This window comes from Sciurus vulgaris (assembly GCF_902686455.1).
Source record: "Sciurus vulgaris genome assembly, chromosome: 18".
Lineage (NCBI taxonomy): Eukaryota > Metazoa > Chordata > Mammalia > Rodentia > Sciuridae > Sciurus > Sciurus vulgaris.
Genome location: NC_136479.1, coordinates 14,565,050 through 14,588,885, shown reverse-complemented (window position 1 = coordinate 14,588,885; position 23,836 = coordinate 14,565,050). Strand labels below are relative to the sequence as shown.

The window sequence follows — 23,836 nt, the reverse complement described above, 5'->3', positions numbered from 1 at the left end:
TTAATTCTGGGTAGTCCAAACAGCACGGTGCCAGCATGGGGCAAGGGACTCCTGACTGTCTCACAACCCAGCAGAGAAGGGGAAGGAGAAGAAAATTGCACTGGGAGGAAGAGAGAGTTCACAGGGTGAGACAGGAAATTAGAAGGCCAAGAATCCCTTCACAGGAGCCCGTGGTGACTTCACCTCCACTAGGCCCGCCTTTTAAAGGTCCCACCACCGTTCCATATTGGGGATCAAGCTCCCAGTGCATGAATCTTTGGGACCAAACCACAGCAGTCACACAAGTGTGGCTTGGATCTGAATCCAGCACCCACACTCACTCCCACGGAGCGAGACAAGCATTGTGTCCTTTTCTTTGTGACTCTCAGGTGTGTGTCCTGAGGCCAGAAAAGAGGCTGGTCCCTCCAAAGTCCCAAGGAAGCAATCCTGCTCAACTCAGCGTGGGCCCATCTGAAGTCACTTCCTCTCTGCCTCTTCCCAGGGTGGGGAGGGAGACTTTTAGAATTTCCCAAACACAAACCCATTTCCACATAATCACACCTCCTTGACCTACATGTCATTCAGCTCTATGCGCAGGCACAAAATAACAATTTCTCCAACCTCAGAAAATTGCTTCCTGAGGCTCCTGGGTAATTAGCCATTGTCCTCTGGGCATGGCCTGTTCCCCGTCCAATCCCGTCTCCCAGCACAGATGCCGTCACTTCGACCCGGTACCTAAACGTAGGTCCCACGGAGGAACAGAACGTCCATGGGAAGGTGGCCTCGGAGGACGAGCAGCCGGGCTGCGGGCCCCAGGGAATCTCCTTGTGTTCCTGAACATCCAGATCCCATGGACCTTCCCTCAGCTAACCCAAGAGCGGGAGGGAGACGCGCACTCCGTGGGAAGATGCCGCCTCTCGGTGTTCCTGCTCCCTCTTGTCAAATGTCACAGATGCGGAAGCCGCCACCTCCACCCGTGTGCCAGCCCCCCTGAGGGATGTCAGGAGCCTCTGCTCTGCATCCCCCTTCGGGACATCTCTGGTTTGGTCCAAACAACAAGCCTCCTCCTCATCAAGCCCTTTCATACCTGAAGTCATCCCCTGACCCCCATCGCCTAGGACAAATGCAACCCATCGTGGCTGCAAAGCCATGCACCCGGCTGCCCTTACTGCTCTGCCTCTCCAGCCAGGCCCCCTCCTGGCCTCTCCTCCCTGGCAGGAGTGGAGGACGTAAACAAGAGGCCTGGTGGAGAAGTCTTCAACAGGAGGCAGCCGGCGTGGGGTGAGGAGTCAGCCTGGCCTTCCCTTCTGGGTTTCTAAAGAAACTCAGATCCTAGGTTGGACGTGAAGCATCCAACGTGCAAATAAGGCCAAAGCCTGGTGCTACATCTGCCACCCAGAATCCGCCCATCAGGTGCCAGTCAACCTCCATCCTGTGCCGATTCCCTGCCCCTGGCCCTGCCCGCTCTGCTCGCTCCTGGCCGCACACTCTGCTTCCCAGGCGCCTGATCGCCTGGCTCCAGCATGCCGCTTGCTCCAAGAAGGTTCCCACGCTCCCCAAAGCTCAGGGCTCCCCGTGCACACTGCCTTCTGCCATCATGGGGCTCTGAGTGGCTGCCTGGCTCTTCTGCCGGGCTAGAAGCAATGGGCGGGCAGAAACTGGTTCTTCTGCAGCCTGTAGCAAGATGCCTGCTTAGGGCCGGGAGTACATGTCTGTGATAGAAGGTGGGGGAGGGAGGCCCCCCAATGAGTCCTGTGAAATATGAAACCCTCCTCGATCCCAGAATCTCTTGGTTTCAGTTGGTGGACAGTCGACTTTAGCACTCACTAAACACTCACGACGGGCTGGGAGCTCTTTCTTCTGTTTGGCGGGTGGGGTGCTGGGATGGGAGCCCAGTGGTGCTTTGCCCCTGAACTACATCCCCAGTACTTTTGGGGGGGTATGGGGGGACAGAGTCCTACTAAGTTGCTGAGGAGCTCGCTAATTCACTGAGGCTGGCCTCCAACTTGTGGTCCTCCTTCCTCAGCCTCCTGAGTTGCTGGAATTACAGGCATGCGCCACCATGACTGGCTTCCAGGTACTCTTTTAATTCATGTAATTCTCACAAAAACCCTATAAGACAGGTATTATTAACCCCATTTAACAGATGGAGAACTTCAAGGCATAGAGTGTTTAAGAAACTTAACCAGGATCCCCAAACTAGGAATCAACAAATTGGGGCTTTTAACTCTGGGAAATCTGGCTTCAGAATCAGTGCTCTTAACCACCCCACCTTCAGTGAGGGAGAGGAAGGCTCTTTGTTCTAAGAGGAAAACTGTCTGTCACACTCAGAAGGGAAATGAATCCTATTTCTGCGCATCCTACATGACAGGCCTGTGCTAAAGCTTTTGATAGTTTACTCGGTCTTCCTAGCAAGGCACAGGGGAGGACATTATTCCCCACTGCACAAAAGAGGAAGTTGAGTTGAGCTTCATGCCCAAGCAAGTAAATGGGGAATTTGAACTGAGATCCATCAGTCATCATAGGGCGTGGCCAGAAGGGGTTTCCCAGAGCCTAGCCAGGGAGCCAAGGGGGAAAGATCCTCATCATGCACATAATGGAATACAGGAAAGTGTCGTGAGCAGATGAATGTTCCCCGGAGAGATCCTTGAGGAATTCACCCACCCATCCATCTACCCACCCACGTACCCATCCATCCACCTGTCCATCCATGCATCACCTATCCATCACCCATCCATTCATCCATCCATCCATCCATCCATCCATTCATCCATCCATCCATCCATCCATCTACCTATCCATCCACCTATCCATTCATCCATCCATCCATCATCCATCCATCCACCCATTGATCCATCTACCTATCCACCCATTCATCCATCCATTCACCTGTCCATCCAACCATCCATCCATCCATTCATGTATCCATCTATTCATACAAACATACATCCCTCTTTCATTCTGCAAATGTTAGTGGAGTGTGTCCTTTATGGCAACCCTGTGACAGGCCCTTAAGGTCTGAGAACAGAACTAGCAGTTCCTGCCATTCAGGAGTCCAAGGTGGCAAAGATCTGGAAAGAAATCATCACAGAAAAAGTCAATGAAGTGCTTAAGTGCACATGGAACTCAGGCAAGGAAGGCTTTAAAGTACAGTCTTATCTGCAAAGGGCCAGTGCAGGGCGGGCGGAAGGAATTCCACGCAGAGGAAATAGTCCAGGCAGTGCTGCGCGAGAGAGCCAGAGCCGTGCGCGCAGGCGGGAGGGACCTCGTAAGGGCTGGTGCAGGGCGCAGTGGCCTGCGGTGCGGGAGGGAGCAGCTGGTGTCGGCGGGGAGGACATTGACAGTCACGCGGGGACTTTGCAATTTGTCCTATGGAGCTGAGGTCTCAAACCAGTGACCCAGGGGCCACACCGTGTGTGTGCACGCGCGCGCGCGTGCAGCTTGCACGCCTCTCCTGAAACACTGGAAGAGGCGGCCACGCTGGCCCTCATTCCAAGTGGAAGGGAACAATGACTGCCCCGTAGATGGGGTGGAGGCTGTGTTATCACCAGGACCGAAACGGCACAGGGCCATCAAGGATGAGGGTGGGAACAACTCCTCCTGCCTCGGGTGGTTAGATCAGTAAGTTCTGAGCGCCCTGAGCCCAAGAAACGGATCTCCTACTCCAGGCCCTGGCACTCGGGTGGACGTCCCTAAATTTATGTTGGACTGAACCGGATTCGCCTGGGACAGTCTGGCACAAAACCTCTTCTCCAGGAACAGATGGTCTCAAAAAGATCCCTCTTACCACTGAACACCAAATGAATTTCCATTACCTTTAATTACATCACCTGATTCATTTTCCGTGGTAAAGCCTTAGTTATCTTCCAGTCCATTCAAACCTAGTAACCAGAACTACCACATGTCCCTGAGGCTGTACTAATCTATATTCATGATTATTCATTCAACAGGTTTTTACTGAACACCTATTAAGTGCCAGAAACTGAGTAAGAGATGGGTGACAGACTAATAATTATCAGAAAAGCAGATCCTCCCTGCCTTTTGGAACTTCTGTCTGCAGTATTAGGCACTGTTCTGGGCATTTTCATGCATTAATTCATTTAATCCTCACAAAATCTTGTGACAGGTGCCATAGAGTCATCCTTTTCAAAGATGAGCAAACTGAGGCACAGAGAGGTTGAGTAAATTTTCCAGAGTCACACAGCTAGAAAGTGGCAGAGGCAGATAGGAGTCCTTAGAATCTGTACTCTTTGCCATGCATATTCTTGGGGTGATGTTGGGAGACCCTTCTGAATCATCAGAGTGGGGCTCATGATGACAGTAGTGGCCAGCTCTCAGGACATCTGCTGCAGCAGAGCCCACAGTATGTAGATTAACTGCAGCCACGTGCTCTAGAAACTGCATGTACGAGCTCATTGTTTCACTGACAGCACGGTCTTGCCGTTTCCTCTAAGCTGGAGACACCTGATGCAGGCCTAATGCTAGAGAGTAGCCAGGGACGTGAAGTCGGGGGCTGATGGTTCCAGTTTACCAGGGCCTATCTGGAGCACAGCCAGCGGTCCCCAGGAAGAGACGCCGTAAGTCACTGGCTGGAGAATTTCATGTTTGACTTAGGCCTTCTGCTCCCACTGCCTGCGTGTTGTCACTCAGTCACACTTCCCTGCCTCTGCTCTTGCCGACCTTTGAGTCCTTTCTCCCAGTCTCTTCCTTCCTGCCTCCACCAAGCCTTCCCAGGCCCCTCACTGTGAGCCTGGGACAGTGCTTTCGCCTCCTGGGTCAGGAGCCTCACCTCTGTTGCTTGGTCGGGCAGCCTCACCTCTGTGCGCAGCACGTGCTATCTGGACGCAAGAAACAAGCCCAGAAACACCGGGTCACAGAGCTATCAACTAGCAGAGCAGGATTCTCCTGGGTCTGAAAGGAGCGTAAGCCGCGTGTAGAGGGGCGCTCTGCGCTTGCGCATTGCCGCCTCCCTGTCTAGCACCGTGCCTGCCCCGGGTGGTGGCTCAGGGGGCGTTTGTTGAATGCACGTGTGAACGCCAGCCACGTTTAATTCTTCCTTTGTCCTTGCCTGCATGGGAGAACAAGGCAGGGTCACAGAAAATGATGGCTTTCCGTTGGCTGCATTTTGTATGCACAATTGATAAGCTATTTGCCCGCGGCTAAAAATACCTACCCCTGGCAGCCATTGGAGAGATGGCGCTCGGCTCAAGATGTTTAATCAAACAGCGACAACCCGAGCAGAGCCACAATTAGCCTCTGACACCCCATGAACTCCAGATGAAGAGCCCGGAAGCCTCTGACTTCCTGTTGGTCCCCTGGCACCCAGTGACCATCACCCTGGGTCCACAAAACAGCAAAAACAAATGAGCATCCTCTCTTTGCCCAAGGCAGTGACCAGCTGGAAGTCAGCGGATGGACCGCCTGGGCAGAAGCGAGGCTGGGAGATGAACGTGGTGGAGACTGGCCAGGGGGAGCAGCCTCTGACCCTGGAAGGGACACTGCAGAAGGTCTCAGCTGTTTGCCCTGGACCCCAGGAGAGCCATTAGCTGCTGCTGGGGTCTCTTCATCCCCTCCCCCACTATTCCCAGGGATTCTCAAAAGCCATGTGACATCTCTGAAAGGAATTCTGTCAAATTCATTCATGCCACTTACATGCCAGCTGATAGTACTGGTAACAGAAGCATCTGAAGGAGGTGGTGCCCCGGGCAGGTTCTAGAATCCTGGATCCAGAAAACACTTGCTGACTGACCTGGGAAGTCACCCAAGCTTTGGTGTTCTCATCTCCGAAATAGGGAGATTCCTGGTATCTATCTCACGATGCCGTGTGAGAATCAAATGCAATGCCAGTAAAACCTCCGCAAGTGAGACACACAGTAAGCGCTCAGGAAAGGGAACCATTGAAATTCACCGGACGGGCCGGCTCTCCTGTGATTCCAGCACTGGGAAGCTGAGGCCGGAGAATCATGAGTTCAAAGCCAGCCTCCGCAACTTAGTGAGGACCTAAGCAACTTAGCGAGGCCCTGTCTCAAAATAAAAAAATTAAAAGGTCTGGGATGTGGCTTAGTGGTTGAGTGCCCCTGGGTTCAATTCCCTGTACCAAAAAAAAAAAAAATGGACTGACCTTGCTCAGCTTTTCTAGAGCAGGGGTCAGAGAGCGGGAGAGCTGGAGGAGGACCTCGATGTCATTATGTAGGACACGAACCTCAGTCTCTGTCATCGACAAGGAGTTGGAAGCCGTAGGAACCTCATTCATAAGACTTTAACTACAGAGGCCCCTTGACTTACGATGGGGTTGTGTCCAGACAAGTCTACTGTACTTTTAAAATATCCTAAGTAAAAACGCCCTAATCCACCCAACCTACCCAATGCCCTCGCACACTGGCAGCTTTCCTTCACGGTCCCAGGGCTGACTGGGAGCAGCAGTCACCTCCACTGCCCAGCATATCACGAGCCCGGGAAAGAGCCAGACTCGGTGTACGGCTTCCACAGAATGCAGCACATAAAGTTGAAGAATAATCGTAAGTCAGGGACTGTCTGTGTTGGACTTGAGAATATTAGATGACACATCATTGTAGCTGTGACCCATAGGGGGAGAGCTCATTGTCTGGCACAGTGAGCACTCAATAACTCAGCTGTTCCAGAGAAGGGATAACCTCTCGACCTTGACCTTGGCCCTCCCTTGCCTGCCTGTTAAGCCCCCACTCAGCTTCCCCAGCTGAGCTAACGCTTTCTTATTAACCAGCTCACTTTACAGATATGGAAACTGAGGTCTTGAGAAGCGAGATGGCTTGTCCAGAGACACAGGGGTCCACCTCCGACACCCAGGCATCTCCTAACCAATTCAGGAAGTCTGAGGACTCTTCATTGACCTCGTCTGATACCTACATCAGACGACTTTTCAAGGAGAAGGCCCCATCTAGAACTGTGAATGCTCCTTCCTCCTCATGGGGCCCTTACCTAGTGAGCCCGTTACCTTGGAAAGACTAATCCCCACGTTTGTGCTCAGTAACCACTTCCTGAGAGCTTCCTCAGACCTGGCTCTTGCTAAGAGTTTCCTGTGCACCTCTCTTGAACCCTCACAGCAAATCTCTGAACCAGCTTCCACATCACGACCCCCTTTTCCTGATGAGGAACTTTGTTTATGTACCTGTGAGTGGACCCAGGGGCCCTTAACCACTGAACCACATCTCCAACCCTTTTTATCTTTTTATTTTACTTTTTATTTAGAGACAGGGTCTCACTAAGTTGTTTAGGGCCTTACTAAGTTGCTGAGGCTGGCTTTGAACTTGCGATCCTCCTGCCTCAGCCTCCCGAGCTGCTGGGATGATAGGCGTGTGCCACCGCACCTGACTCCCGATGAGGAATTGGAAGATTATTATGTTTATACGACTTGACCAAGAATGCCAGTTGGAAAAACCTAGATCTGGAAAGCTAACCTAAATCTGCCAGACTCCAAAATGCTTCTCTCATTTTGAGTATCTGGTGATGCTTCCACTCAGCATTTGGAGGAGAGCCACCTGCATGCCCAAGACTCATTACCAAAAAGCCCTGCCCCATCTGTCTTTGTGACCAACTCCCAGAGCACAGAAAGCACAGGTGCATCCATCACTTGGTGCAGAGCTTGACCCAGGGTGGCACCTGAGTCCTTGCGAGATGCTTCTTGGATTTTCCAGCTGCACTGTCTGGGGCAGGTGCCGTCCTCTCTCCATCCATTTCCTCATTTGTAACTGGGGACCGGAAATCTTCCTTCCCCCTGCACTGTCACCTCCTTACAGTTTACTTTTAATCAATTCACCTTTTAAATAAGCTGAACTTATTAGCTAAGCAGGCATTTATCACTACCCTCCTTGAGAAAGTAACATCCTTCTGACATCGCTTAAACGACACCTGTAACTTTTGAAGTAACAGTGTTCATCAGTGAGTTGTGCAAAATCATCCACAGAAAAGCCACCAAGACCTCCTAGCTGCTGGGAGGAGGGTTGTCACTGGCACTGAGAAAGTGTGGCTTGGAAGTTTTTGAGTCTTGCAGCTGGCTTAGTTGTGGTTGTATGATCAAGGCTTCGCTGCCCTTGGTCAAAAAAATAAAAATAAAAAATATTTAAATAAAAAAATAAGTAAAAAAGTAATCTCAAAAAAAAAAAAAAAAAAAAAAAAAAAAAAAACAGAACCAATTTTGCTTTCAGGAGGTCAATTGATTGGCAAGACAGACTCCAGCCCTGCAGCATGGTTGCTGACTCATGTTCCCAGTGCCAGGAGTCAGTCTGCCTGGGATGGCAGCCATCTCAGCTCCTACTGCCTGTTCATCAGCAAGGTGGTCTCCGCTGGAAATCACTGCTCTGTTAATTTCCCAGGACAAAAAGCCAGGTAGGCTGCACTGTGGATTCAGGGTCCGAGAGCCACAGGACAAATCCACCCCATGTGTTCCACCTTGGCAGACATCACCAATCCATCCCAGCTCCACCAAGCCCAAGCATGGTTGAAAGAGTCCATTTCAACATGGCACCCAGAGAGCCACACCAATGGATGGACCAATCCATCCCAGTTCCACCAAGCCCAGGCATGGTTGAAAGTGTCCTTTTCAATATGGCACCCAGAGAGCCACACCAATGGATGGACCAATCCATCCTGGCTCCACCATGTCCAGGCATGGTTGAAAGTGTTCTTTTCAACATGGCACCCAGAGAGACACTACCAATAGACAGAAGGTGAGACCCCGTTGATAGGAGACTCTATGAAAGGAGAAACCAAGAAAGGGGAAACATTAACTCTGGTTTTGCAAAGAATCCACTCAAGTGTTAAAATGCGATTATAGGGAGAGACAAAGAAAATGAAAGAGCCATCAAAATAGAAACTCAAGGTTTAAAAAAGCAAAGGCTATTTCAGAGGATGCAGAGACAACTGGGTCATTGTGCGATAATGACTCTTAAGGGCACAGTCGCGCAGGTAATGATCGGTGTTCCCCACCAAGCAGAGGCACCAACTGGGGAAGGGTGGGAACACAAGAGGGATGAGAGGGTTTGGGGTGGAGGCAATGGAGAATGTTCTGGAGGCGGATAGGGCTGTCAGTGCCTATGATGAGTCATGGGAGGAAACCAGAATCTTCTCTGGGATTCCTTGAGAACGTGGACTCTCAGCCACTCCTCTCACATCTAGCACAGGGTCTGGTCTCTAGTAGGTGCTCAATAATTACCTGACAATCTGAACTGGCTGAGTGCAAAAAAAACAACGAAACGAGCTAACTTTTTGAGCGTTCACTCTGTGCCAGGAGCGGTGCTATGTACGTGCACACAGCAGTTCCTATTCCTAATGGTCTCAGAGGGTTCTCTCGGTTCCGAGGCCCAATTCACAGAGGTGGGGACAGATGCTCAGAGAGATCAGGTCACCTACTAACCATGAGATGGATGGTTCTCTTGGGATTTGAATCCTGTTGCCTCCAGAACCTTAGAGATCCTTCACGTTAGGGTATATTCTTTGGTACCCTGATATTTTGGGTGAGATTCAAACTGCGTAGGACGAAAGGACAAAACAGCCCTCCTGCTCCCTTCTGGGAACCTGGACGCCATCTCCCAGGCCTGGCCTTCCACGGGGTGGGGTCCCGCTGCCCACCTTCAGATCCCTCACCCGCAGTCAGTTTCGTGCCCCTGTCAACCTTCAGGAGGAAATCCGCACCTTCCCAATTCCTGCCACTGAGCCAGGGGGACCACGGAAACAAGGATGACCACTGGCCAGCGGCAGCGCCTGGGGCTGGGGATCCTGGTGGGACAGCCACCCTGGGGCCTCCTTCCCCAACTCAGAGCTCAGAACCCCCTGAAAACCTCCTGGCATCATCCGCAGAGGCCCAAATCCTGAGCACCCCATCTTGCCAGCATCTCCTCTTCCTTTCCCTTCCTCCGCCCTGAGACAGGCAGCTGCCAGTGAGAGGCGACAGCCTCCGCACCTCTGGGTCCCTGCTCCTCACTTGACCTAAGCAAGGGCACCGACGACCTCTCAGCTAAGGAAGCTGAAAAATTGCTCTTCCTAAACGTCCACCCTTGGGGATTCCCGGAAGCAGGTGACATAGCGTCACTGGAACTGCCGGCAATGCCAGGGGTCTTCGTGACCCCAGGGCTGACTCCTGTCATGCCAGAGATAAGCGACTTTGGGGGGCATGCATTTAAGCCACAGGGGGTGGTGACTGAAATGGGCCAATGACTCTCTTTTGGGAAATTCACAAGAACATAATTGAGTATGCAGAGCAACAGGGTTTGCAAAAGGTTGCAAAGGAATTTCATTAGCCCAGATAAGCAGTTCTCTCCCCGATTCTCAAGCGCTATCTGGATGGAACAACCATGCTGTCCGGGTCGAGCTTTGCTTTACATAATTGGCATTGCAATCGAAAAGTTCTTCCTGGGGTCTAACCTCAATCTTTTTATGGTCCTAACTTGAGTTCTTTTCCTTCTTATAAAATCTGTTAGCTAGGGGCTGGGGCTGTAGCTCAATGGTAGAGTGCTCACCTCCCACATGCAAGGCACTGGATTCACACCACATAAAAATAAAATAAAAAGATCTTGCGTCCATACACAACTAAAAAAAATTTTTTTTTTTAAATCTCTTAGCTGCCTTGAGGAGGGAGAGAAGGAGAAGCAAGAAAAGAGAAGGGAAGAAAAGTATATTGCATTTAAATGCAATACCAGCATTTGGATTTGGGGGAATTTAGCCTACAGAAATGCTTAATGAAGCTCTATAGTGATCCCCCCCAAAAAATAACAGTAATAATAATAAGGAATGTCCAGCAGGAGATGAATATTGCATGAATATTATTGATATAGGGAAAAATTTATGATGTATTTCTAAGTGAAAAAATTCAAGTTGCAGGGCAGTATTCCTGTATAATCCTGTTTCGTGAAGCTTATCATTATTACTGACCATTATCATAGGCATGTATAGGCATCCTGAAGAGAGAACACCAAAGAGATAACAAACTCTGTTCTAGTTACCTCTAGGGCAGTGTAGCCGACCACCCCACAACTTAGAATCTAAAAGCAACCATTTATGGTGGGTGAGGTCTTGGGCTGACTGGGCTCCATGGGGTTGTTCTTGCTTCTGGTCTTGCACAATTGTGTCCAGGAAGCAGCTAGGACCTCAGCCCCTTGGCAGCTCCATGCCACTGGGCATCCAAGATGGCGGCTCACTCCCCAGTCAATGCTGGATGTTGGCTACAGGCTTCATGGAGCCTTTCAACTCACATTCCTATACATGGACTCTCCAAGTGGTGTGGGCATTTCACAAAATGGCAGCTGGGTCCCAAGAAGGAGCATCCCAAGAGTAAGTGTTCCAACGACCCACTTATGACCAGGCCTCGGAGGTCACGCAAGGCTGCTCCTGCCACAGTCCGTTGGTCAAAGGTCACAGGACCAGCTCCAAGTCAAGGCATGGAGACAACGTAGGGGACCAAATAACAGGATGTGTGGTTCATTGGGGACCATCTGCAAGGTTAGCTACTACCTTATCTCTAGCAAATAAGATGTTGATGGATTTTTCCTTTATTATTTCTACTATAGTAGTTAAATGTATAAACTCAGGACACAAAAGGCCTGGTTTAATGTCCTGGCTCACCACCCTCCAGCCTCTGTGTGACCTCAGACATGTGACTTAATCTCTCTGAACCTTGATGCTCTCAAATCATGGTACCAACCTCGCCTGGCAGTTGTGAAGATTGAGGGAGACATGGCGTATAAGATGCTTTGAAGCACCCTGGGCATGATAAATGCTCAAGAAAAGTGAGCTAAGTATGTTATTATTATGCACTGATATAATGTTGAATATTTTACAAGTGGATATTACTTTTGTAATTGAAAAAATAAATTTTCAAAGACAAAAAAAAAAAAAGGAAATGTAGCAGAACAAAAATATAAACTCAGAACTCCCAACTGGTGGCCTGTCTCCATCCAGCTGCTTCTTCCAAGGAGCCAGAGGGACCCCTTGGTCCCCGGAGACACAGAGAATACCTCTCAAAGACCTTGAACCTGTCTCTCTGGGCCCTGACCACGCAGTGCTGGGCTCTGGCATCCCAACCTAGGTTATTCTGTCAGCCACTCCCCACAATCCTCTCAAGTTTGGGTACCGTAAGCTGCAAAATACAGGAAATTAATTCCCCCAAGAATATAACCAAGAAGCTTTGCAATCACAAAACATGGGCTTTCTATTATCCGGGAGCTTAAACCTGTCCAACAGCACCATTGACAGAAAGGATTTGCTACTCAGAAGCGTTGACATTCGGATCGTGAAGTTCACCGGGTCTGGCGTGGGTGAGATTGGGTTTCCCAACCACAGAGTCCCTGGGCCGGTCAGCTTGAGAGAAAAACTGTGAAATGCAATTTCAGGCCGTGATGATTTAGGTTTCTTAGTTTACTCACCCTTATAAATACACACAGGTCCTGGTCAACACCAGTCTTTCTCTTTGGGAAGAATGTGCCTCTGTAGAAATGAAAGGAATTTTTTTTTTCCCTGATGTGGGGAGTCATGGCCAAGGTCAAGCCTGGAGAGTGGACGTCTCTGTCCTCTCGTTTCTTCTGAAAATCCACAGGCTCCCCCTGGCTCTGTCCGGTTCCACTCTCTCTCTCTCCCACCGCCAGGTCTCCTAAGTGGTCTTGGTGTCACCCTGGGGTCAGGGAATCTGCCCGAACAAAAGAAGTGGGAGACTCTGTGTCTTGGGGTTGGTTTCTCGGGAGAGGCAGTGACTAGAAACTTGAGGAAATGTCAAACATGAATACCTGGCAATTTCATGTGGAGTTTGATGACTTGCCTGACTTAAAGCATTCATTAGGTGGGGCTGGAATATTTTTAAAGAGTTTCGATATGGAGAATTTTTAGCACCATGTTTCAAACAGACGTCAGCTGCGGGGAGGAGACGTTGGCAGAGTCTCTCTCTGCAGAATATATAGAGCACTTTTCCTGGGGAGACCCCACCAATTATCCACCTCTGGCTCTTCATGGGTTTGGGGGACACAGATGAGAGGGTATGAGAGGGTATTGCTTAATGGGCAGGAGAACAAGAGGCTCTGAGAATTGATGGTACTTTTCCAAGTCAGGGGCAACCCAGGGAACAGGGATTGCTCATCTCCTGCTAAGAACCCTTTCCTACAACCAGAAATAAGCAAGGCAGAATTTGATGTGCCACAAAACCACACGAAGCTGGAAACCCCTTCCAGTTTCCCCACATGCTCAGTTTGTGACTGGGTGAATTACCTAAAGCTTCAAGTCTCAGTTTCCTCATCTGTGAAATAGAAAAAGTCACTTTTCTGTCTGTTCTGTGAACATGCCAAACTCGTTCCCACCCCAGGGCCTTTGCACTCGCCATTCCCACTGCTCAGAATCCTCTTCCATCATGGAAGGTCCTTTCTCTTCAACCCTGATTGAACTCAAACATCACTTTCTGGTCTAAAAATAACTCCCTCAACAGCTTATCTCATCCTTTGACTTGACTCTTGATGGTATCACTCTCTGAAATCCTCTTGTGCATTTTGGTGCCTGCTTATTTATCTAGAGCCGTCTCCCTTACTCTACCATCCTCCCCATGATGAAAGGGAACCTGTCCATTGTGCTAATCCCTGCGTCATCAGCACCTCGTACAATATCTAGCATAGTAAATGCTGAATCAATATTTTTTGAGCAAAGGGACCATCGCTCACTAGCTCATTCAGTGGGCACTTAACCATGTCTCAGGAGCTATTCTAACCACTTTGCAAAAATTCTCCCACTTAATTTTTTCCCTTCTTTGGTCTGACTCAGAACAACCTTATGAGGTGGGTATTCTCATTAGCCCCATTTTATAAATAAAGAAACTGAGGCACAGAGACAGTAAATAAACTTGCCGACCAAGAGCCAGTAAGTAGTAATCCAGGAGCAAACCTCACCCAGACTCCATGCTGCCGGGGCAGTTGGCGGGCTTCAGACCTGATTTTACAGCTGGGTTTCCAGGAAGCTCTGACCCTATGTGATCTGGTCAGAGCCAGCAGGAACTGGCAGCCAGACCTTGAATCCAGACCCCTCCTCCAAAGCCTCTGCCCTTCACTCTGAATCTGCCCAGTCACAGCACAGATCTCACTGTGTGCTCTCATTTCACCGCTCATAGCAGCTCCTACGCTGATAGACCCCAACTCTGCACCACCAATCTGTATCTACCTTCAGCCCATGCACGCATGGATCCTTACCCCACAAAAGGTAGACGCTCAGTACTTTTTGAAAGGATTTCTGGATGAATAAAACATTTTGAAATCCTTTTCAACAGAACACAGCAAGGCTGTTTAATAAAAGAGAGCTATTAAATGCAAAAATGCTTACAGAGCCAACAGAAATCAATATCAGTGTTCCTGGCCTTAGTAAATGCTGTGCTGTGTGCTTCCCCCACCTCGGGGCCTTTGCACATGCTGTTTTCTTAGCTTGAACCCCCTTCCCTTACCACACTTTCTGCCCATTTATCTCTTACTTGTCCTCCAGTCTCAGCTGGAACAAATCAGTCCCCCAGCCAAGCCTTTTCTGATCACTACGCCCGAACATTCCTTCCTAACACTTAGTATAGATCCACCTTCTGTATTTTCTCGTATGACTCTTCTGTGGATGCTTTTCCTCCCCGGGGGGATTCTAAGCTCCGTGAAGGCAGGACGGAGGACATCTGTCCTATTCACGGTCTCTTCCCAGGTGCGCTCAGAGCAGAGACAGACACATCGCTAGGTAAATGCTCGGAATGTCGGGTTACAAATACAAAGCACTCCACCTCCATGGGCCTCTTTTCTGAAGCAGTGACTTGAAGTAGCACAGACTCATCCTCTTCCTCTACGGGACACAGGGTAGCATCCCTGGCAGAGGGCACCGCGCCCTGCATGGATGAACACTCACATCATACACTGTATGGAGCCTGAGCATCGGTCCTGGGTTTGAATCCCGGCTGAGGCATCTCGCCCGTCTTCACTTGCCGCCACTGCAGCAGGTCACTTGGAATTGCTCTGGGAAAGAGCAAGAACATCACAGGCTGCAGAAGGAAAGGGGAACCAGGTGGCACAGCAGAGCTGGGACTCACACTCGGCTGTTGGGAGTGTAAATTAGCCAGGTAGTTTTGCAGGTCATTCTTAATCAATATCTACTAAACATGAAGATGCACCCACTCAAAAGCACCACAGGCTTCTAGGCGGGTGCTACCCAGAGAACTCGCAAATAAAATGACTTCCTGCGAAGAGTCACGCGGTGCATAACAGCCAAACCCTGGAACCAGCGTGGTGTCGTATATTGATATGTTATAATAAATACAGATTCGATATACTAAATGTGTTTGACGTAGTTAATACATTTATGTATTTATAGGTTTGATTTATATATCTATAGATTTGATCAACTTGATGTAACATTTTATATTATGTCTCTATTCGATGTGATAAATTATAAATGATTCATAACGATGGATGAATTGCAAGGAGTTCACAAGGAACCGCTTTATGCTCATCTCGACAAGCAAACTCAGCTCCACCGGGTCTCGGGGACAGGCTGTCGGTGGAAGAAGCTGCGAGGGGCCTGGCAGGGGCAGAGGGTGGAGGAGGAGGGAGGAGTCAGAGTGGAGGGTCCCCGCCCCGCAGGGCGCCCGGAGGAAAGGAGGGGAAGAACGGGAAGGGACCTCGGCTGCTCCTAGGGCGCCACCCCTCTATTAAAGGATGCAACAGGGTGTTCGGATTTGTTCCATCCAGGGGCCGGGCCCTGGAGCGGGTGGTATCGTCACACGTGCAAGATCGTAGACGTGAAGTGGCTCCCCAGAGAGGGGCGGGGTCTAGCTCTGCCACTGGGGCCTCGCCGAGGACGTGGGCTCTCAGACCCGTCTGCAGAACAGGACTGACCGAGTTTAAGTCCCGGGGTTGTGCATGGGAATGAACGAGAAGCAAGGCCTGGAACAGCTTCGGGCATTACCCCAGAGACAGGCTTTGGGACACCAGTCCCGCGTGATTTTCTAAACGCGTCCCGTCCAGGGAGACGCTAGTTTTTAAACCCAACCAGAAACTGTGTGCGTGCGTTTTCAACACTAATCGGCCCAAGGGGGAAAAATACAGTTACTCTTTATGCAAAAACTGCTCACCTACGTGATATATAGACTTGCAGGCTCATCGATGGCCTGTTAACTGCCATGGCCTTGAGGGCTCAGAGCTCGGATGGCGGGAGAACAAGAGCGGAAGGGAATTTACATACTCTGCTATGATTTTTGATGACTGATGACCTAGTCCCAAAATCGATTCGTGTGCGTGTGCTACAGGGAACGAAGCCCAGACGCCCAGGGGTGCTCTGCCACTGAGCCACATCCACAAACCTTTTGAGGTCTTATTTTGAGAAGGGTTTCTTTAAGTTGCCCAGCCTGGCTTTGAACTTGCCTTCCATCCTCCTGCCTCAGTCTTCCAAGTAGCTGTGATTACAGACCTGCACCACCATTCCTGGCTAATTTATTTTTATTATTATTTTTAGATTGATCCAGTATTCTGGTATTTTTTTTTTAATTTCTTTGGGGAACTTAGAGAAAGAACAAAGAAAAGGAATCTTTGTTTCACCATTAAATGTATCTATTGTTTGCAGATGACATACAAACAATAGTACATTGTGTGCGTTACACTTTAGCAATGCTGTAAAATTCAACAGCAACAAATAGCATTTCCTGTTTTCTTTTTTTTAAAAAAATTTTGATTTGTTTGAATTAGTTATATGTGACAGTAGAATGCACTTTGACACATCATATATAATAAATCTGAAAGTCATGATCATCCCTCTCCTTTCATTCTAAACCCACTTAAAAAGGAAAAGTCCTAAAATCCAAGTTCTAGAGAGGTTCTCGCAAGTTCCGGGAGCCCAGGCTGCTGCCTGAATAGGTGCAGCAGGAAAAAGACCCTCATCCCCTCATGAGATTAGACAAAAGAAAGAGCAGAGTGTTGGGATTAGATCTGGGCTGGTTCCTGTCACCCTGACTTACACTATATGACCCTTTGGCTCTTGGGGTGCTGGTTTCACTTCCTAGGATAATGGCAACACCACCTCTCCTGGTTGTGTGAAGAATAAACCAACTTTACAATAGCATTCACGCCAGGTGCAGTGGCGCACGCCTGTAATCCCATTGGCTTGGGAGGCTGAAGCAGGAGGATCTTGAGTTCAATGTCAGCCTCAGCAAAAGCGGGGGGCTAAGCAACTCAGTGAGACCCTGTCTCTAAATGAAATACAAAATAGGGCTGGGGTGTGGCTCAGTGGTTGACGGCCCCTGAGTTCAACCCCCACTACCCCTTGCAAAAAAATAGCATCCAGATGTTCACATTAGGTTCAATTTGTGGTGCAGAGGTTGTCCCTCAAAAATGCTGGTTCTACCTATCCCACTCCTTGGTTTATACTCAAAGGACTTAAAATCAGCATAGTACAGTAAAGTGCAGCATACTACAATAAAATCAGCATACCACATCAATGTCTATAGTTGCTCAGTTGACAATAGCTAGATTGTGGAACCAACCTAGATGCCCTTCAGTAGATGAATGGATAAAGAAACTGCAGTATACATATGTGGAATATTACTCAGCCATAAAGAAGAATAAAATTATGGCATTTGCAAGTAAATGGATGGAGTTGGAGAATATCATGCTAAGTGAAATAAGCCAATTCCAAAAAACCAAAGACTGAATGTTTTCTATGATAAGTAGATACAGATGCATAATGCAGGAGTAGTAAGGGGAAAATGGAGGAACTTTGGATTGTGTGGAGGGAAATGGAGCGGGAGAGGGTGGAAGAAGGAAAGATGGTGGACTAAGACATTATTATCTTAGGTACGTGTATGATTACACAATGGTGTGACTCTACATCGTGTACAACCAAAGAAATGAAAAGTTGTACCCCGTTTATGTACAATGAATCAAAATGCAGTCTGTAAAAATAAAAAATAAGTAAATAAAAAAAAAACCTGCTAGTTCTGTCCTTCAACCTCCACAGAAATATCCTGATGCCCAGGGCTTCCCTCGTAGTCAGCAAAGTCCTCTGTGCCTCAAAGATCAACCAGACTCTCTTTTTTTCCCACAGCAAATATTCTGACAGTGATCATCCTCTCCCAGCTGGTGGCCAGACGGCAGAAGTCCTCCTACAACTATCTCTTGGCCCTGGCGGCGGCCGACATCTTGGTCCTCTTTTTCATCGTGTTTGTGGACTTCCTGTTGGAAGATTTCATCTTGCACATGCAGATGCCTCGCGTCCCCGACAAGATCATCGAGGTTCTGGAGTTCACGTCCATCCACACCTCCATCTGGATCACGGTTCCCTTGACCATCGACAGGTACATCGCCGTCTGCCACCCGCTCAAATACCACACGGTCTCCTACCCAGCCCGCACCCGTAAAGTCATCGTCAGCGTTTACGTCACCTGCTTCCTGACGAGCATCCCCTACTACTGGTGGCCCAACATCTGGACGGAGGACTACATCAGCACCTCTGTGCATCACGTGCTGGTCTGGATCCACTGCTTCACCGTCTACCTGGTGCCCTGCTCCATCTTCTTCATCTTGAACTCCATCATTGTGTACAAGCTCAGAAGGAAGAGCAGTTTCCGGCTCCGCGGTTACTCCACGGGGAAGACCACGGCCATCCTGTTCACCATCACGTCCATCTTTGCCACGCTCTGGGCCCCGCGCATCATCGTGATCCTCTACCACCTCTACGGGACGCCCATCCAGAACCTCTGGCTGGTGCACATCATGTCCGACGTGGCCAACATGCTGGCCCTGCTGAACACGGCCATCAACTTCTTCCTTTACTGCTTCATCAGCAAGCGGTTCCGCACCATGGCGGCGGCCACGCTGAAGGCCTTCTTCAGGTGCCAGAAGCAACCCATCCAGTTCTACACCAACCATAACTTCTCCATAACCAGTAGTCCCTGGATCTCGCCGGCGAACTCGCACTGTATCAAGATGCTGGTATACCAGTACGACAAGAATGGGAAGCCTATAAAAGTCTCCCCTTGACCCTGCAGGTGCGGCACCTGGTGCCCCTGCGTGATCCATTTCAGGTGGGAGGGTGTCCCATCCTGTGGCTGGACAGGTCTCCTTAAGAGTGCTCACCTGATTTCCTGTCACCGCAGCCTGAGCAACTCTCAGACTGGTAGATGAGAAACATGGAAGAGACGGAAGCAATGCATGGACCTTGCTTTTATTTACGCACTCATTTCCACAAAATCACGTCGACGGCAAAAGTTCCTGCCAGTCTGGAGATGCTGTTGGAAGCCGGGCCATCATCCTATGACCAGTAGGGACCCCGGTAGAGAAATAGCCTGTGACTTGGCACCGGCACCATAACCGTCACTGGGAACCGCTCATTTGTGTGACGTGCCGAGCCCTTGGTAGCACGTGGCCGCGTCCCCGCTCTTCTTCCGAGAGCTGAGGTCACCCATCGCTTCCCCGTGCCATTCCCAGAAGCCAACCATGCCGACCGATTTGAGATTTTTTTTCCAAGGTGCCCTTTGTCCTGGAGAGGGTTGTGGTCTTGAAGAGGCCCTGGCACCCCGGCTGCAGAACGTCACCGTGGGGGGAAGGGGGACATTCAATCCCTTCCAAACTCTGTCCCGAGCTCCCGCAGGGAGGCTCCAGACCAACGTGACTATGACCCTCAGGCCTGGCGTCTGAGGTCCAGTTTTCTATTTGCCATAATGTATAGATTTTATCTGTTTCCTCCAAAACAAAGACCCTGCCTGGTGTGTGGGGAGGAAGGAGGAATTCTTGAGCCCAGAAAAACAAAAAAAACAAGCCCACTCTTGCCATTGTCCCGATCCATGCCCCTGTCGACCGCCAACGACGCCTTTGCTCCAAACCGCTTCTTGTTGTGGTGCCCACGGCCTCCTAGAGGGGCCTGCGCCTGCTGAGTCGCCAGCCCCGCCCACTTGCTTGCTGAAACCCTCACCAGGCTGTTTGATTTGGTGTGATTTCCTCACTTGAATGTAATATTCCAGGGTCAGGAAGGGAGCCATCCCCTGTCCCCACCCCCAGGCCAGCCGGCACCACCTTGAGGCCACCAGGACAGACGCGGTTGACATGGACAGGTGCTGGCGCTGGCTGCTTGTCTGTCCTTTGAAGCACATGGCTCAAAACGGTGGTACCGGTTCTCAGTGAAGCCATTTCATCCAGATCCATTCATAGGATGAAATATGAATTTATTTCTTTATTCTCCCCTTGCCTGTTGAAGGCAAGAACCGTTCTAGAATGCAACCAGCAGGAGCTTTCCCAAGAATGATGGCTGCGTGCACACTCACTTGATTCCATGAGACCACCCCACGCCCAGGGCTGTGTTTTAAAAGGGAAATCTGAGCTGGAGTCCCTGTTATTTTACAGTTTATAAAAAAAAAAAAAAAAAAAAAAAAAAAAAATTCACTCTCAGATCTCTAGTATTTGCATTCACCCCGTTCTGGAAGAAATCTTCCAAAATGGTTTGGGAATTACATGATATTTTTGGTGACCCAACAAAAAGCAGACAGTTCACCTGGAATGCTAGGATCTTTAGGCTGACATTTTACTGCATGTTGTCCCTAGATTGGAAGGTGGTCTCTTTTTTAAGGGAGTTTGCAATAAATGAATGGGGTAAAAATGCCCCACACAAACCCCAAACTTCAGCCAAGGCCCTCAATACTAACTAAATATAATTTTGGTCCTATCAGTCCTAATGATTCTGTCTCCTACTTCTTTTAAGTCATAGCAGTAGAGTCCCACCAGACTCCGGGGACAGACTCTAAGGTCAGTGCAAAGGACAAAAACCCATGGTAGCCAGTTACCTGTGCAAAGTCCTTAGGAAAGAGTCACATTGGAGATCATGTGCTGTCTGTTTCAAAACCGAAGATAGCTAAGTTTTTCTTTAGCATCAGAACAGGTTGTTGGTTCTTTGGTTGAAGACAAAACAGACTTGGCTTGTGTTTAGGTCCCATGTTGTTTGATTCCAACGCGTCTGAGAACGTTAGGACCCTCTGGTGTGGCTAGGCACTCCCGCTAATAGAGGTTTTGGGAAGTTGTTGTCCAACTGTTGGACAAGCAGATCCCTGTTTCCCTTCTCACTTGCTCCCCGGCATGTGTCTCATTGAGTGGAGAGGTGAGCAGAGGTCCTCAGGTCCCTTCAGGTCCATTTCTTTGCCAAGCTTGTGCAGTTGAATACATGTTCATTAAAAGTGTGTATGATGTGACTCCACCGCACCCCCTTATGAATGAACATTGACCAAAGGCTACCTATACTGAATATATATATATATATATGAATATTTATTTATTTATTTACTTTTAAAACACTTAGCTCTAAAAATATGCCAGTTTGAGCTATATGTGATATGAGTCAAAGTGCAATATCCTTAATGATAAAGCAATTTCTTTTTTTTTTTTTCCTTTTTTTTTGGGGGGGGGGGGCGGTGCTGGGGATCGAACCCAGGGCCTTGTGCTTACAAGACAAGCACTCTACCAGCTGAGCTATCTCCCCAGCCCCAGCAATCCTTTTTGAGGACGTATGTGAGATGGAAACTGAGTCTGTGAATCGCCATGCTCTCTGGTCCATGTTTTTAATTGTATGTAAAAATTAATCCTTGATGTTTAAAAACTGGGTATGCACTGGGAAGCTTTTCCTCGGACACTCGTTGATTAGTTCTCTGGACAGTAGTGGTTTTATGTAGTAGGGCTGTGATCTCTTTTTTCTGACTCGGTTTTCTATTTTGCTAAGTTATCTTTTCAAAGATCTGATTCTCAAAGGCACTCCGGAGTGAGTCGCTGTCTCCTGCTTAAAATGCCTATTAATGCCCGATGGGTTAGGTTGGTACATAGCTCCTAAAATGTATTTCAGATCCTCTAAGGATTTTTAATTTATTATGATTTATAGTAATCATTATGAATGGTAATGAAAAAAAATTTGTTTTTTACTTTAGAAGTTTGGAAACCTTTTCTTTCATGCCAGTTTTGGAAACAAAGTCTTGAATCTTGAAGCCGTCAGGTAAACAGCTGTTGCCCAGGACGCTAGAGCAGTTGCCTTGGCTGGGATTCTGTGGTGCCTCTTTCAAAGACTGTTAATCGCATCTCCCTTGCTGAAGGACCTGTGTCCTTGGTTGGACACTGCTATGATGCTGCACACGTCCGTGCTGTGTCTTTTTAGTGAATGACTCGAAGACAGAAATGTCTCCTGGGGAAGGAAATGAGGGTGACGACCGACAAATCAGAAAACAGACCATGAGAAGGCAGGAACTTCCACTCTGAATCCCTGCAATTGGGAAAGGTGGTTTTGCACAGTCGGTGCCTACTATCCAACACAGGGAGCCTCTGGGAAGAAAATAAGCGACTCTACTGTGGGCTCTTCCAGCTCAAAAGGATGGAATAGAAGGTTGCCATAGAGAAGTAGCAAAAGCTCATATTTTCTTAATTAGACAATATATTGTGTTTGGACTTGTTTGTATTATAATAAATTCTAATATGGTGCGCACTTGGTGTTTGGCATTTGCATATACGTTTAAGCAATTGCAGAATGTTGATTTTTATGAATATAATTTTTAATTGACAAATCATAATTGTATACCTGTATGGGGTACGATGTAATGTTTTGATATATGTATTCAATGTGGAATGATTAAATTGAGCTAATTAGCATATCCATGACTCACGTAACATTTTTCTCTGGTGAGACTTTTGAAACTTACTCTCAGTTATTTTGAAGTATCCAGTATGTTATTATGGACCATGGTCCCCCTGCCACGCAGTAGGTCTCAAAACGTCTTCCTCTTATCTAACTGAAACCTCCACTCAACAGCCTCCCATTCCCTTGCCGCCTCCTCCCATAGCCTCTGATAGCCGCCATCTAAATCTACTTCTGGGAAGTTGGCTGTTTGGGATTCCACATATATGTGAGATCATGTGATGCTTGTCTTTCTGTCCAGGGTGTATTTTACTTAGAAAAGTCCTCCCAGTTAGGATGCTGAGTCACACTTTCAAAGAGTCACCTTACATTGTCCTGAGTGCTAGAACAAAGCAGAGTCCTGCCAGCCTCCTGGTTAGTCAGATGGATTTCAGAACCCAAAACCACTGAGCTCTGCTTCCTGTCCTCCTGAATTAGATTGTTCATCGGGGACGAATCAGAATTCTTCTGATCACATCCTGTCTGAGACCATGGGGGCCGCCATCACAAATGGAAATCTAGCATAATGACTAAGAGTTTGGACTTTGGGGTCAGACAGCCGTGGGTTCATGTCCCAGCTCCACCATTACCAGACAGATGGCCTTGAACAAGTCCTTGAAAAATCTCTGGAAGACTGGCCGCATCTAGAAAACGGGGCCCATTTTAATTGTTTCCCCAGTTGCCTGTCAGGAAACTAGACGCTGTCTTTGTCAGACACCCAAGATTTGGAGTCAGTTATTACAGGCTGTGCTTTGCAGGCTGTGTGACCTTGGGCAAGGTTCTCAATCTCTCTGAGTCTCCATTTCCTCTCCATAAAATGGGGCTAATCATAATTCCAGTAAGTGCCTCCTGGGGTGCTTCTTCGTAGCAGAACGTTTTAAAGCCTCCAACTGGACATCATTTTACAGGCGAAGGTGCTAGACTCGGAGGTGAAAGAGGTTTTGTCCAGAGTGGCTCCCACATCACTCAACACTTCCCTTTCCACCCTACCTCACTGACTTCTCTGCAGAATTCTGAGTCATCCTCCAAAAGATCACTTTATTTTTATGCCCTTTATAGAGTTGGGGATGTTGCAACTCTTCAAACCCAGGTCAGCCAAGCATGAGGTATATTTTAACAGCGTCGTAATTAAAATACTCGGCTTGACCTTTCCCTGGAAGGTAGAAACTGCTTTTTTTTTTTTTTTTTAATTGATTCT

General features: G+C 48.6%; 1 protein-coding gene across 1 annotated transcript in view; it reads left to right on the top strand.

Moving 5' to 3' along the window:
* Nucleotides 1-18,977, top strand: part of GPR139 (G protein-coupled receptor 139) — a gene marked incomplete at both ends in the record, with an annotated part of 38,807 nt that extends 19,830 nt beyond the window's left edge. The window contains one exon of the mRNA XM_079120248.1: nucleotides 18,043-18,977. Coding sequence (XP_078976374.1) covers nucleotides 18,043-18,977 — 935 coding nt within the window. The remainder of the gene's footprint in view (nucleotides 1-18,042) is intronic.
* Nucleotides 18,978-23,836: the final 4,859 nt, after the last annotated feature.